Source organism: Pygoscelis adeliae, unplaced genomic scaffold (assembly GCF_000699105.1).
Source record: "Pygoscelis adeliae isolate BGI_AS28 unplaced genomic scaffold, ASM69910v1 Scaffold383, whole genome shotgun sequence".
Taxonomy (NCBI): Eukaryota; Metazoa; Chordata; class Aves; order Sphenisciformes; family Spheniscidae; genus Pygoscelis; species Pygoscelis adeliae.
In genome coordinates this window covers 1,743,572-1,756,823 of record NW_008824592.1, presented here as the reverse complement: position 1 = coordinate 1,756,823, position 13,252 = coordinate 1,743,572, and the positions used below count along the sequence as shown (strand labels likewise).

Below are 13,252 nucleotides of genomic sequence, written 5' to 3'. Positions count from 1 at the left end.
TGCTCTCCTGAAGTCCAGGGTAGTGAGCTTGCTGTGTGCCCTCCTCGGTGCCCTCAGGATCTTGAACTCCACCATTTTGTGGTCCCTGCAGCCCAGGCTGCCCTTGAGCTTCACATTCCCCACCAGCCCCTCCTTGTTGGTGAGAACAAGGTCCAGCATAGCACCTCTCCTCATTGGCTTCTTTACCACTTGGAGAAGGAAGTTATCATCAACGCATTCCAGGAACCTCCCAGATTGCTTATGCCCTGAAGGAATCCGTGAGGTTCCTGGAATGCGTTGATGATAACATTAGGTGAATGCCTTCTAAAAGATAGATTGCTGAGCTGCCTGTAAATGCATATTTAGCAAGAGTCTGCAAAAATGCAAGGATAATAGTTTTAAATACAAAAAGTTTAAAATAATCATAAGGAACCTCCCAGATTGCTTATGCCCTGAAGGAATCCGTGAGGTTCCTGGAATGCGTTGATGATAACATTAGGTGAATGCCTTCTAAAAGATAGATTGCTGAGCTGCCTGTAAATGCATATTTAGCAAGAGTCTGCAAAAATGCAAGGATAATAGTTTTAAATACAAAAAGTTTAAAATAATCATAATTATGCAGAAAGCATGCAGTTAACTGTGCTTTATTAATTGTCTTGTATGTATTCTAGTTTATTCAATTCATCATTAATTAGTGTCCACATATCCAGATACTTTTTGGTTTTTATGTATAGAAGTTACGTATGGAGTATTTACTTTGAAAGATCATTTTTCTTACAAACTTCTGTGATTAGATTTTGAAAATCTGTTCAGTACATATGCTATTGGATTGTGAACCTCCTTGAAAATGCAACTGTAAATGTTAAACAGTATAAACTGTTTATTCTGCTCAGCATCTTCAGTATTGTGCTATATTCCCCAGGTAATGATTTACATTAATTCTCTTTCACTTAGGTAGGAGAATCTTGCAGAGTCGGTTTCATTGTGCTTTACAGATTCCTGTGGAGTAGGTACAATTAAAGTTTTTATCCTTATTTTATAAGGAGGAAACCTTAACAGAGGATCTTTTAAGCCTTTCTTTTTTAAGTCAATGAGAAATTTGTATGGGGAGGTCTTGCAGGATTTTATTCTCAGGTCTTGTTCTACAAACACTTTAAGATCATGAGAAAATAATCATGCAGAGGAATTGTACCAGATTCACTTCACCACAGAGCCACACAACTGCATGTTCAAGTCTGAGGAGGCAGCAGCAAAGGAGTGGGAACCTGTGGCTGCAGTTGAAAGATGGCATTGTGGCTTTACAAGAAAGAATCAGCTTAGGCCTTTTTGAAATGTTCGTGGAACCTACTGATGTTTCCTTACTGAATAGCAGAGGTTCTTGTAAGTTCTCCATCAGCACTATATCTCTGTGGGCCACATAAAGAATTAGCAGGAATATGACCTTCCTATTAGTGGTTGTATGCTTTGATCATTATAATACTTGTATTGCCTTTTTTCTTTGTAGGCATATTTGATTTCCAGATTATTTACTTTCATTGAAATTGCTAGCTTAAAATGTAATGATGATGGTTTTGAAATGGATACTTTCAGTAAATATATTTTATTTCAGTGTCCCCTCAAATGGCAAACCAAGTGGGAAGGTCCAGAAGATCCTTTACAATATCTTAGAAGTCTTGTGGCTCGAACGCTTGCTATACAGGTAATTTTGAAGAGTAATTCTACCTCAGTATGCTGGTGTTCAGTGACACAGTATATTATGTGAATTGCACTACAGTAGGCCTTTCCAAACTCAAGTCCCAAAGAGTTTTAGATGTGTGAAAAGGCATGTAAAAATTTAAAGATGGATGAGAAATGTGAAGACAGCAGACTGAGCAATTTGAAGTCAGTAACTTTAAATACAGTTAATGTTTACATCTTAGATTTTAGTCAGTCTTTCTGATGAACTGTGGGGGAAAAGATAGATTTATTTACTCAGATGAATCTTTACATCTAAGTCAAGACACACTCTTCAATCTGGTAGAGAGACACGTATGAAGGGATAAAGTGAAGCAATTCTAATACAGGTAATGTAGAAATTAATAGAAGACTAGTCTTTGAAGCAAATAAAGAAAACATCTGCATTCTCCAGGTTTACAAGGGGCTATAACAGAAGGTGCAGAGTCTGACAACAGCTCTGTCAATCTGCAGTGTAACAGTGAAGAAGAAAATTTTTAGTTAAGGTAAATCTGGCTATACTTTGATTAACAGAAGAGGTATATTTAAGATAACTGGCAGACAAATAAAAAAGTAATTTATGTAAATTAATTAGTATTTAAGGAAACAGATTTCATCATGTTGGATACTTAGTATCCATAAGGAAACTGCGAGAATGTTCCAGGGAGGAAGGTTCCTTTAGGAGGGACAAATCTTTTATTACCTCCAGGCAAGAAATAAAAAGCTACTGGTTTTGAACTTGATTAACACAGTCTTGTCCAGTGGGATATGATGAAGATTTCTGTGAACATTAACATTGACTGTGAGATTCAGAAGGAAGATTTGAGGGGAACATGATTTCTAGGCATTACTTTTTCTAAAGAAACTATCAAATGGAAGTTTCCGAACTATTCGTAAGATTCTTGTTATGCAAACCATTTCTTTTGGCTAATGCTTAATTTTTCTTTATCCTTTCCTTCACAGAAAGGCTCAAATTCTAAACAACCAAGTGTAAATATATATAGCAACAAGTGATAATGCATGTTCAAACGTTATATTGGTCATATAACTAGAATTGAACTTAGTCCCTTCTGACTGACTATTATAGTCATTATTATTAAAAAAGCATCACTTGTGGCTGAGTCAGCAGTGTTCATAATCTTCAAGAGTACCTTGCAGTTTGTGACTTCTGCCTTTATTTGGTTGTGACCAAACGGCATGCGATTTTCCTTACTTATATGAATTTTTTTAAATGGAAGCCTGAGATTAGAGTTCAAGCTTCTGTGTGGAGTACACCTGCCATACAGAGTGGAGATAATGTAGCAGAGTGTAACAGGATGAAATTAGTGTTAACAGTAACAGATGATTTTCAACCAAGCATATTTTAAAAGTTTTTATTTGCATATATTACTCCAGTCAACTATTGACAAATGTGCTGCATTATATTACCATGATAGTAATCTTCTTTTTTCATTGTTCAAACTGCAGACAATATTGTACATTTGAATTACTCATTTTTATGTAAAGTTATTATGAAGAAAACATTTACAATTTTAAACACTTATTTACTGTAGGAGAGGGACAGATTATTAAGGCAGAGCTTTACAGTAGATATTTAACTGTATCCATAAGCAGTAAATTGTGTTCATTTTTTTGTTAGTGACAATAGAAAGTAGTGACAGAGGACCAGATACTGGTTACTGTATTTTTTATAAATTTTTTTTAATGTCACATATATAATACAGTTGTATTTGAAGCAATTCTTAATAATACATTATCAGTCTGTTTTGCTTCTCAAGCTTCTAGTCAGATCACATCTGAAATACAATTTCTATGTTTTTATTTTTCTATCTATTTTACCAGAAAATGTTGATTATTTCTAATTATGCATTTCAGTTGAATCATCTTTTTCCTTAAATGTTATTCCAATTAATGTTTTTGCATATTACACCATGATTTTGATTAGTCTTGATAATTTTTAATTAACTTTCCTTTTTTGTGACTTTTCATTATTGATTTTATAAATGTAGTTTATCATTAGTTAATTATATATTTAGCATTCAGAAATTCAATAAAGGCTTCAATAAAGATTTTCTCATAACTCTGAAAATTATCTTCAGATTTATCTTTCAATAAAGGTCATATTTTGGATTGGTTTAGTTTTATATGATCAACTCCATTCATCATGTTTTTTTCATATTTACTTATACCTCCACCTGTTTCATTCACTGTAAGATACTGACTTCTACCTTCACCATTTGAGACAGGTTTGATTTAGGTATTTTTCAAGAGGAAAATAGGAGACATTGAAACATCAAAGTTGTACTGAAAGATTGCACCTACTAAGGATGCAGTAATTAGTTATTAGTTAAAAGCTGCCTTGTCAAGATGCTTGCTGCCACTGCAGAAAATAATAAAAGCAACTTCTTTGTTACAAACATTTAATGGGGACGGGGAGAAATCCAAAATATAGGCCAGATGGTAGAATAATTATAGCAGAATTTATAGAAGTGTAAAGATGTTCTGAGAGCATTACACAACATCAGATAGCAAAACAACAGGTGTTGCATTTTCTCAGGTCTGAATTCACTCAGTAAAAGCAAAATAAAAAAAAGGAAATCTGCCTACTTAAACTGTGAACAAATCAGTATATGCAAAATGCAGTAGAGCCATGTTTTTCTGTGTATTATGTTGTGGTAATAAAGCTGATGGAAATATGTGTTTTCTTCCCAGGTGGAAGTTCTGATATTTGGATGTTAGCTTTTGCTTTAAATTAAAACAAAAATTCTGTGTATTGAACACTCTTTTAAGATGAAGAGTTCTGCATACTCTCAATTAGCAATGCTGACATTGAACTTTACAATGTTACGCTTAGGCTTGTCTGTCTACAGTGATTTACTTGCTGTCAACATTAAGATATGAAGCTTATGAATAGATCTTTGTGTTGGTTGTAATTCTTGGTCCTTATACTCCCAGTTTCCTCATGGTGGCATCTTAAATGTGTTCTGTGGTTTCCCTCTCTCGTGGTACATGATTATAGCTCAATAATAATATACATCAGTGCATAGTGGAATTTAAGTCCTTCCCAGTCTGTAGATAAGTGTCTTCTCATGGCTACGAATACCAGCAGGAGAGAAAGAGAGAAAAGAGACCCAGAACTACAGCTATTAAGAGGCAAAACAGCAGCCCACGCAAATGTCAGATGAATATCAGCATTGAAAAAATGTTTCAGGTCAACAAATTGGAACTTAGTTTTTGTTTCCACAAGAACTAAATAAAAAGCTTAATTTAACTTCTTCCAAAAAAAAACCCTCTTATTCTAACAAGACCTTATATTTTAAATGAAAATATTTATTTCATTCTTTTGGACTGAGCTGCTTTTAAATCATCTGTAAAAACAGTTCTTCCTTTGGATGGCTGTTTGGTCAGACAGCTGGTAAAAGGCTTACAGCATACACTGAAAATGAAGACTGTTCGACCTCAGAATCATAAACACTGCTTTCAGAGTTCTGATCAAGGAAATGTTTATGAATACTGAAAGTTTTTATTTGCATAAGTTATGAAAGTTTTTGTTGAAAATGTGTGTGTATCTATGAAGTACTCATAGTATATAAAAAAGTTATATTTCATATTTTATCAGACACTTGTATGTATCTCTCTGGGATGCTGTTATCTCTTGTCCCCTCCCATCCTGAGTGAAATCTAGGGTAGTAATATTTAATTTCAATACCAGTTTGACCCCTTAGTATAGGATTTTTACTATTTTGCTACTCTCTTACTATTTGAGGTAGAATGACTTTGTTTCTGTTTTGGAACCCTTACTATTCCTCTGTTTCAACAATCAGCTCCCCGGAAAGGTAGATTGGACACCTTGGACACCCAAGGTATATGAGGTTTGAACTCTTGGAAATTGCATGCTGAAATTACTAGAAAACCTTCTGGGAATAGGAGACACAGGATTCTTCCTTCACACCCAAGGCATCTAGGCAAAGATTCAATTTTCAATCACTGGTAACAAGCAGAAAGTCTGCTCTTAGAAAGCCAAGGAAGTCAAGTCCTCTCAATTTTCACTGAGTTAAGGAACTGTAAGGGCCAGCCTATAAATCAGTCTTAACGCAACAGTAGATGATATGCACATAAAATCTGAGTAGTAGAGGCTGAGAGTGAATCCCAAAATAGGCACGCACACATACTCTGTACAGACACAGCCAGCCACACACAGGTTAACAGAGAGAGGAGGACAGTACCTTTACAGGCAGCTGCATAAACACAGACAGCATGAATAGCCCTATCCTATTTCAGTGGTTCACTGCTCAAGGAAAACACCCTTCACAAGTCTCGCTGATTTTTGGTCTCTCCACTGTCTTGCTTCCAATCCCTCAGTCTGCAGCATGCAGCTCTCAGACCTCTCATCCTCTTGCTAGCTGGTACTGCTAGAAGTTTGCTTGTGGATTCCCTTCCCCCACATAGGGAACACACTTGCACACAAAGTAACTGAAAATAGAGCTTAAGAGGAAGATAGGACAGACTCTGGCGATCAGGTGCAAGGTTGGCCAAAGTGTACTGGCCAGCAGCCTCCCTACATGCAACCTGCCCTCTCTATCTTGTTCATCTCCCATCCACCTTTCCCCACCTTTGGTCCTTCCCCTAAATATCCCATAATAAATATTGTACAATCCCAGAACTGTCATGTTCAGTCCCCAAATACACCCACTTAGGCACTCCATAAGAAGTCCTACACCCCTTTAAGTAGTAATCCCACTTAGTTTGCATAGCATTTCAGAGTGTTTTCTGATAGATTGCCTTAGCAGATTTTGCAGCAGGGACAATAGCTTAATGGTTTGTCTTTTATGGTTTTAGGAGTAGCTGATTCAGATGGATTAGGTTGGCTGCGTTCCCCACCTTGTCGTTGTTCCTCTCATCGCTCTCTTTCTATTTGAACAGCTGTTATCTAGGTATCTGTACAGTGCAGAATACTTCAAATTTAGTATTCTAATATTAAAACACAAAAACTCATTAAAATATTGTGTTTTAAAACCCCCATTCCATTATTTTAATTCAAAGTTCAGAATGCTATGAATCCACCTTATTTTGAAGAATTAGCATTTTTCTGTTGCTTTTCTTGGCTTCTCCTCTTCAGCTGTCATGAATATCAAAACAAAAATACAACTGCAGCCTAACATTATCTGCTAAGAAACTGAGCCTTAATTTACTCCCACAGCTCTCAGCATCTTACAGCATGATTTCACTTTGTTCAGAATTTATCAGCCAGGATATATGTTTCAAGACCTTTTATCGAAGTGATAAATAAAATTGGTAAAAATTGGAAATTTGCAAGTACTACTATAAAAATGTAGATGTTTTCTTTGTCTCTCATGTAATAGGAAAATTTGAAGCTCTGATAGATCCAGCTGTAATATCATGTCCCTTTTTAATCACTGTTTCAGTTAGATTGTATTAATTAATTAGTGGCCAGTATAGAGTAGTAGTGGTTTATAAAGATACACCGTCCAAACAGGGTGCCACACGGAATGTAAGATGAAAGTATCAGACTTGCACAGGTCATAGGAGTTGTCCACTGTCTAGCTTCCAAGGAAGCTAAAGCAGAAGCTGAAGCATTTTTTATGCTTAGAGAGTTCGTGTACTCTTGTGACTTACAGAAATCTGTGTTCATGCATGGGTGCCTGAGGTGGAAGGATTCCTTAAGTTCTCTTTTTTGTTTTGTGCAGCAATTCAAGACTACTTTCCAGAGTTACTGAAATCTCTATTTCTTGTAGTGAAATGATTCTTTTCCTGCAGAGTACAGTGGGTTTTCACACTACATCTGCAAACTTTGCAGTTTTAAATGGAAGTATTTTTTTGGTTGCTAATGAGCAAGGATTATCTCAAGTTTTGGGAAAACAATTTGTTTAATGCATAAAGAAGAGTTAAAGAGCAGCATTGGAAAAGGAGAGATATCTTGACTTGCATTCTTTTTGGTTTAATTGTGAGTTGTTGAAGTTTAATCCCAATGAAGTTTAGATGCTCTGTTAAATGGAGGCATCCACAAGTTATGGGCTTTTCTGTAAACATCAGCCTTAAATGTTTTGAAATGTAATCTGTTTCAACAGAATTCAACTCCTGTTGATTAAACTCTCAGAATTCTAAGCATGTTTTGTGAGAATGGCTATTCTTTTTTAATTATTAAATGCTACCTTGTAAGCAGAAGTTTCAGCAGCATCCTTATCGTACCACTAACCAGTTGTTCAGCTCTCTGGTTGTAGAATATTGATTGCAGAAGGTGATCACTCATAAAACGATTTTTGTAAGTGTTGCATAAAAAAGAAAAAAAAAACAGGTCATTGTCTTTACGTACTTTCTGAGAAATTACCTTATTTTAAAGAAAATTATATTTTTTTCTAACCTCGGTTTAAATTTAAAAGAACTAGATTTAGTGTTCTTTATTTATTCTATGGATGCAAGTAGTATTTATATACTCCATAAGTTACAAGAAACTGTACCATGTATTATATAAGACTTAAAGCTGTAGTTGATATACTTTATTTAATCTAATAAAATAATCAGCATTCATTGATTTTTCTTTTTAAGCTACAAGATACATTTCCACAATACAGGAAGAAATCTGAAAAGATACAATGATAAGATATTAATAAACTGTATGCATTTAAATTGTTAAAATTTAAAGTGTAGATTGCTCAGTTTCTAACAATTTGTTTTTCATCATATCTCTTTCCTTTATCATGGACAAAGCTGTCTGCAAAAGAGAAAGCAGAGTAAAATGGATAGTCTTGTCTGGCAAGAGCTCAAGCAAAAAAAGGTTAATTATAGTACAAGTGGTAGAAAAGGATGTTATTATCATTTGCATATGAAAATGAGTCTCCTTATGTTATGCTGTCAAAGACTTCGGTAATTTTAAATTCCAGCCATTAGTAAATGAGAAGGCTGCAACACATGGTAATACACCAATTTGCAGGTACGTTCCATCAATCTGCTTTCCTTTATTTTCGACAACTCGGTTGGAGTAACTTGCTTTTCTGATTACCACTATATTGACACAAATATTGTGTCTACTAATAATTAGCAATCTATTCAAAATCTTTTATTGTTTATAATTTTGATTTCATAGTCATACGTGCAAACATAGAAATAAATTTCTTAGAGTAGTAAGACAGCTTTATAACTAAAAAGTAACTAGATGTGATCATGGTTCTGTTTTGAACTGTAGATGTTTTGGTGCAAACTGGCTTGGTGAAATAGTTTACAAAATATTTCATCTCTTGATTTGAGATTTTAATTGGTCAAGATCAATGGTAAGATGATATAACTGTTCCTCATATAGCATTTTCAGATATACATTAAAAAGTAAGCCCATTTTCTAATCGAAACACATTGCCATTGTATGCTGCAAGCATCATCCCTAATTAGCAGTCTTCTTGGCATTTCTTTGGGGGAAGGCAGAAATGTAGCTGCATGTTGACCTATCTTTCTCTCTTAGAGAGAATCTATAGATTTCATATAGCTGAATTTGAAATGATAACATAGTTTCATGTTGTACTTCTGTACAAATATAAAAAAGATTTCAATTTTCAGAGCTGTTAAAGTTTCAGACCTGTCATGTCAAATTTAGTTTGTGAAGGAAAAGTTTCATGAGAGTAATTCTTGACTAAATCCTTGTTTATCTATTGTGTGCGCTGTAGTTTTACTCTTGGGAATTCACATTCAAATAAAGCAATCAGTGCAGGATGCAGGTGTGCTCAGCAACTCTGTTGTCATGACTGTATTTTAAAACTGGGGTAAACACAGAGGCATTCTGGTTTGGGGTCTTGGGGTTTTTTTTGGTCTTAGTAGAATTCTTCTTGGTGTGGTCTTTGTCTCTAAATGTTCAGCAAGGTACATAATTAGGGAAAAAAAACCCAAAACCTTGAGTCAAAGGAGAAGAGTTCCTAAGAGTTATAGGAAGCTTAGATCCCCATTTTAGGCCTGTAAGTGATGCTTAAAGGCAGGAAGGGTAAATACCCTCCTGCTCTATAGTATGTTTCCTGGTATATTCAACTGAGTACTATAAATAGCAACTTAATTAGAATGTGTGTCCTTAAATGGAAGAGAATGCATGAGAGCACATTTGCAGGCAGTGGTATTTTTATATTGTTAATTCCACATAGTCACTCTGAACTAAGAGAGTTACGATCCAATGAAGAATCTGTTCTCTACATCTGAGCTTGGGTTTCAAATTCCCATCAGGTTTGTACTGTTGTACAGTGTTGTATATGCTTTTCCTTACACACATACAATCTATTTTCTTGTATATAATTTCTTACCATTTTCAGTGTAATTTCTAATATTTCATGATCCCATATGATAAATTTAACCAACTGAAATTATCTACCTATCAGGCAAAATGAAGTAAATAATTTAGAACTAGACCAAATATTGTTCATTTTTCAGATATATAGATTATCAAGCTAGAAAAAAGATTCAGTCATGTGTATTCATGTATTTTATTCTTATCAGACTGAGAAGTAAAAATTGATGGTTTGAATATATCAAGAGAAGAATCCATTAAGTAAAAAATACAGTAAGATATTGCTAGAATAATAAAAATGTAATTGTGTTGCTTATTAGCTGCAAATTTGTTAAAAATATGTCTCCCACGATATCATGATACTATAGAAATGCAAAATTCTTAATGAACTTATTAAAGGTCAAAGGGAGTTGTTATTTCTTCGTATTCTGCACTTTTGAGGCCACATCTGAAGCACTTGTCCAGTTTTTGGCTGTTAGTCAAAAAAACCATTGCCCAGCTTGCCCAGAGAGGTTTGTGGAACCTCCACTTTTGGAGATATATAGAACTGGAGTAGACAATGCCCTGAGCAGCCTAAACTGTCATTGAATTTGGCCCTACTTTGAGACGCAATTGGATCGGATGACTTTCAGAGGTCCCTTCCAAGCTAAATTCTATAATTTTGTTATTTAGAACTTCTCCACTGTACCTTTTGGGTCAAATCTGCTCTAATGAATATGCACTTGATTTGTACCACTACAGTGTAGTACTTCTCTTTTAAATGTTAAATATTCAGTAGTGATAAATCTAGTTATAAGCCCTGAAAATTTCAAATGTTTCATGTATTGCTTAGACACACATAGTGGCACTTACTAAGATCAGCCAAGAGAAAACAGACACACGTTGCAAGAAAGGAAACTCTGTTTAGACATTTGGAAGGAAAAAATCATGCTGAGGGTGGTCAGACGCTGGAACAGGTGGGCCAGAGAAGGTTGTGGAATCTCTATCATTTGAGATATTTAAAATATCATTGAACAAGCCCCTGAGCAACCTACTCTAGGCTGACCTTTCTTTGAGGGTGGGGAGTTGGACTAGAAGATCTCCAGAGGTCTTCCAACTCTATTTATTCTATGATTCCATGATACGGTAGGATACTTTAAAATTTCATGCAGTAGGTATCAAAATGAGATAGCTATTATTGCTGCCAAATGTTTAATTTTATGGATAAATTATTTCTATAACAGAAATAATTTTAAAACTAAAACCATTGCACCTAAAAAAAAACAAAAACAAAAATGCATTTAAAATTAAAACGAAATGTGTGCTGTTTAACAAAATGTGCAGTATTTTTTCCCTAAATTACTCCATAATGTCTGTTTTGCTGGGTTACTTCCTGAGAACAGGTATGAATGAAGCTTCATGCCATGCTGCTGCTCTTCAGCATTCTCTTAGTCCTCAAGTGTGACAGGACATCTGAAAGACACCTACAGCCTTGATGATGAGCTGTTCTGTTGGCGTTGGCCACAATAAAAAATTTCCCTTTCTGGTTTAAAGAAAGGCTTTATGGGCTTCAAATAGCTCATATACTGTACTTGAGGTACCTTTGCTCTACATGCCTTGGCTTTACTATGCAGGAACAAACAACAATCCATACCAGCTTATTACACCAATTTAAAAAAATAAATCTTAATTAATTGCCATGTCTACACAAAGTTACGCTTTGTTGAACAAACCGTTTGATAGTCTGAGCGGTAATCCCATGTGGCAGCGTTCTGTTCAATGGAGTATAAGTAGCTTTAGCATGAGCCGGCATAGTGTGCCCCAGGATGCTGTGTCACAGACATGGCCGTGCAATCATATAGTTCCTTTGCTTAGGCTGGGCTTGCATCAGCCACTGTTTCTGTTCTGTGATCACTTTTTCCCTGTAGAAAAATAGATTTCCTTCTTTGCTTTTTCATTGTGGTATATTTTGGGATACGTACACCACAGAGTTAAACAATTTCTGATTAGATTGCTTTAGTGGGATAAACATTGCATACATATCTGAGTTAGGTTAAGCCTTAATAGTTGCTAATAGAGGAGAGTTCTGTGACACAGGCATGGCTGAGAGATTTTCTCTGAATTTTGACAGCCTCAAGAGGGGGTGTTAATACAAAATGAATGACTGGCAAACAGTAAAAAAAACAAAAGAAAAAAAGAGAGAGACTGATAACTACAGTCCAAGGGGTCATTGTTTCAGAAGAGGAACAAGGACTGTGAGGGAGATGCTTAATGGAAAATCTGTATCTGGATGTTGACCAGAGAAAATGAACCATAGCAAAGTAAGCAGTTCTCTGTTGGCTCTCCTTATTGTAACATAGCCTTCAAGCTGGTACTATAAAACAAATCACTGCATGCATCCCGTCATTACTAGTGCATAATATATTGAGTATTCTATACCCCTGTTTAATCACACCAGCACCATCACAATATACATTTCAGCATCCCTACTCCAGAGCTCTGCGAAGGAATTATGTCTGATGTAGTCCTTACTTTGTCCAAGGATTATGGTAGGCAGTCTTGTCTGTTATCTGCAAATGAATATTATGTGCCACTGTTTTCCCTGCCTTGCAACTTCTTACCAGTAGAGGTGGGAAGTAGGACCATAATCTCTTTCAGAAGGAGAGGACACTGAAGTTTCTTTGAATGTTTGTCCCCTTTGCTCTGCATGGTTTGTAGTTTCTGGTTCTACCAAGGAATAGTTCCAGCTCCTATACTTCCTTACCCAGTTATACTCTACGTCACTGCAAATGCAATCTAGCACCTAGTAACAGATGTATTTAGTTGCGGAGAAAGAAAAGACTAGAAGGCGTGAAGCATGAGAGTATCGTCTAACTGTATTCTGTGTTTAGTGATCATACAGGAAATATCTGAACGTAGATACTTTTGGCATACATCAATCATGAATTTGTCAGTACGATGTTACAGTTCTTATGCAGCATCATAATTCTGGTATCCTTATTAAATGTAGGAAACAGCAATTCATGGAAAGTTAAATTCCTGTTTTGATAAAAATAAATTAATACAGTAACCAGAAGGAGACCACATTTGCTAATGCTTCCCTCAGCTATGCCTTACTGCACATCTGCTTCTGGCATATTGTTAGCTAGCATGTTGATGCTAATGGACTCAGAATTTTTATGCTCTAACACTGTGCTATTGTGTCAGTATTCAGACTTCCTGAACAAACAGGGTTTCTGAGGTATGTCAAACTGAAATAAAGAAATAATAGTATTTTATTTAAAGCACTAACCAGCAGTT

At 35.4% G+C, this 13,252-nt stretch overlaps 1 protein-coding gene across 1 annotated transcript in view; it reads left to right on the top strand.

The window, feature by feature from the left end:
• Positions 1-13,252, top strand: part of DYNC2H1 (dynein, cytoplasmic 2, heavy chain 1) — a 191,267-nt gene that overhangs the window by 160,153 nt on the left and 17,862 nt on the right. Inside the window, 1 exon segment of the mRNA XM_009322273.1 lies at positions 1,589-1,678. Coding sequence (XP_009320548.1) covers positions 1,589-1,678 — 90 coding nt within the window.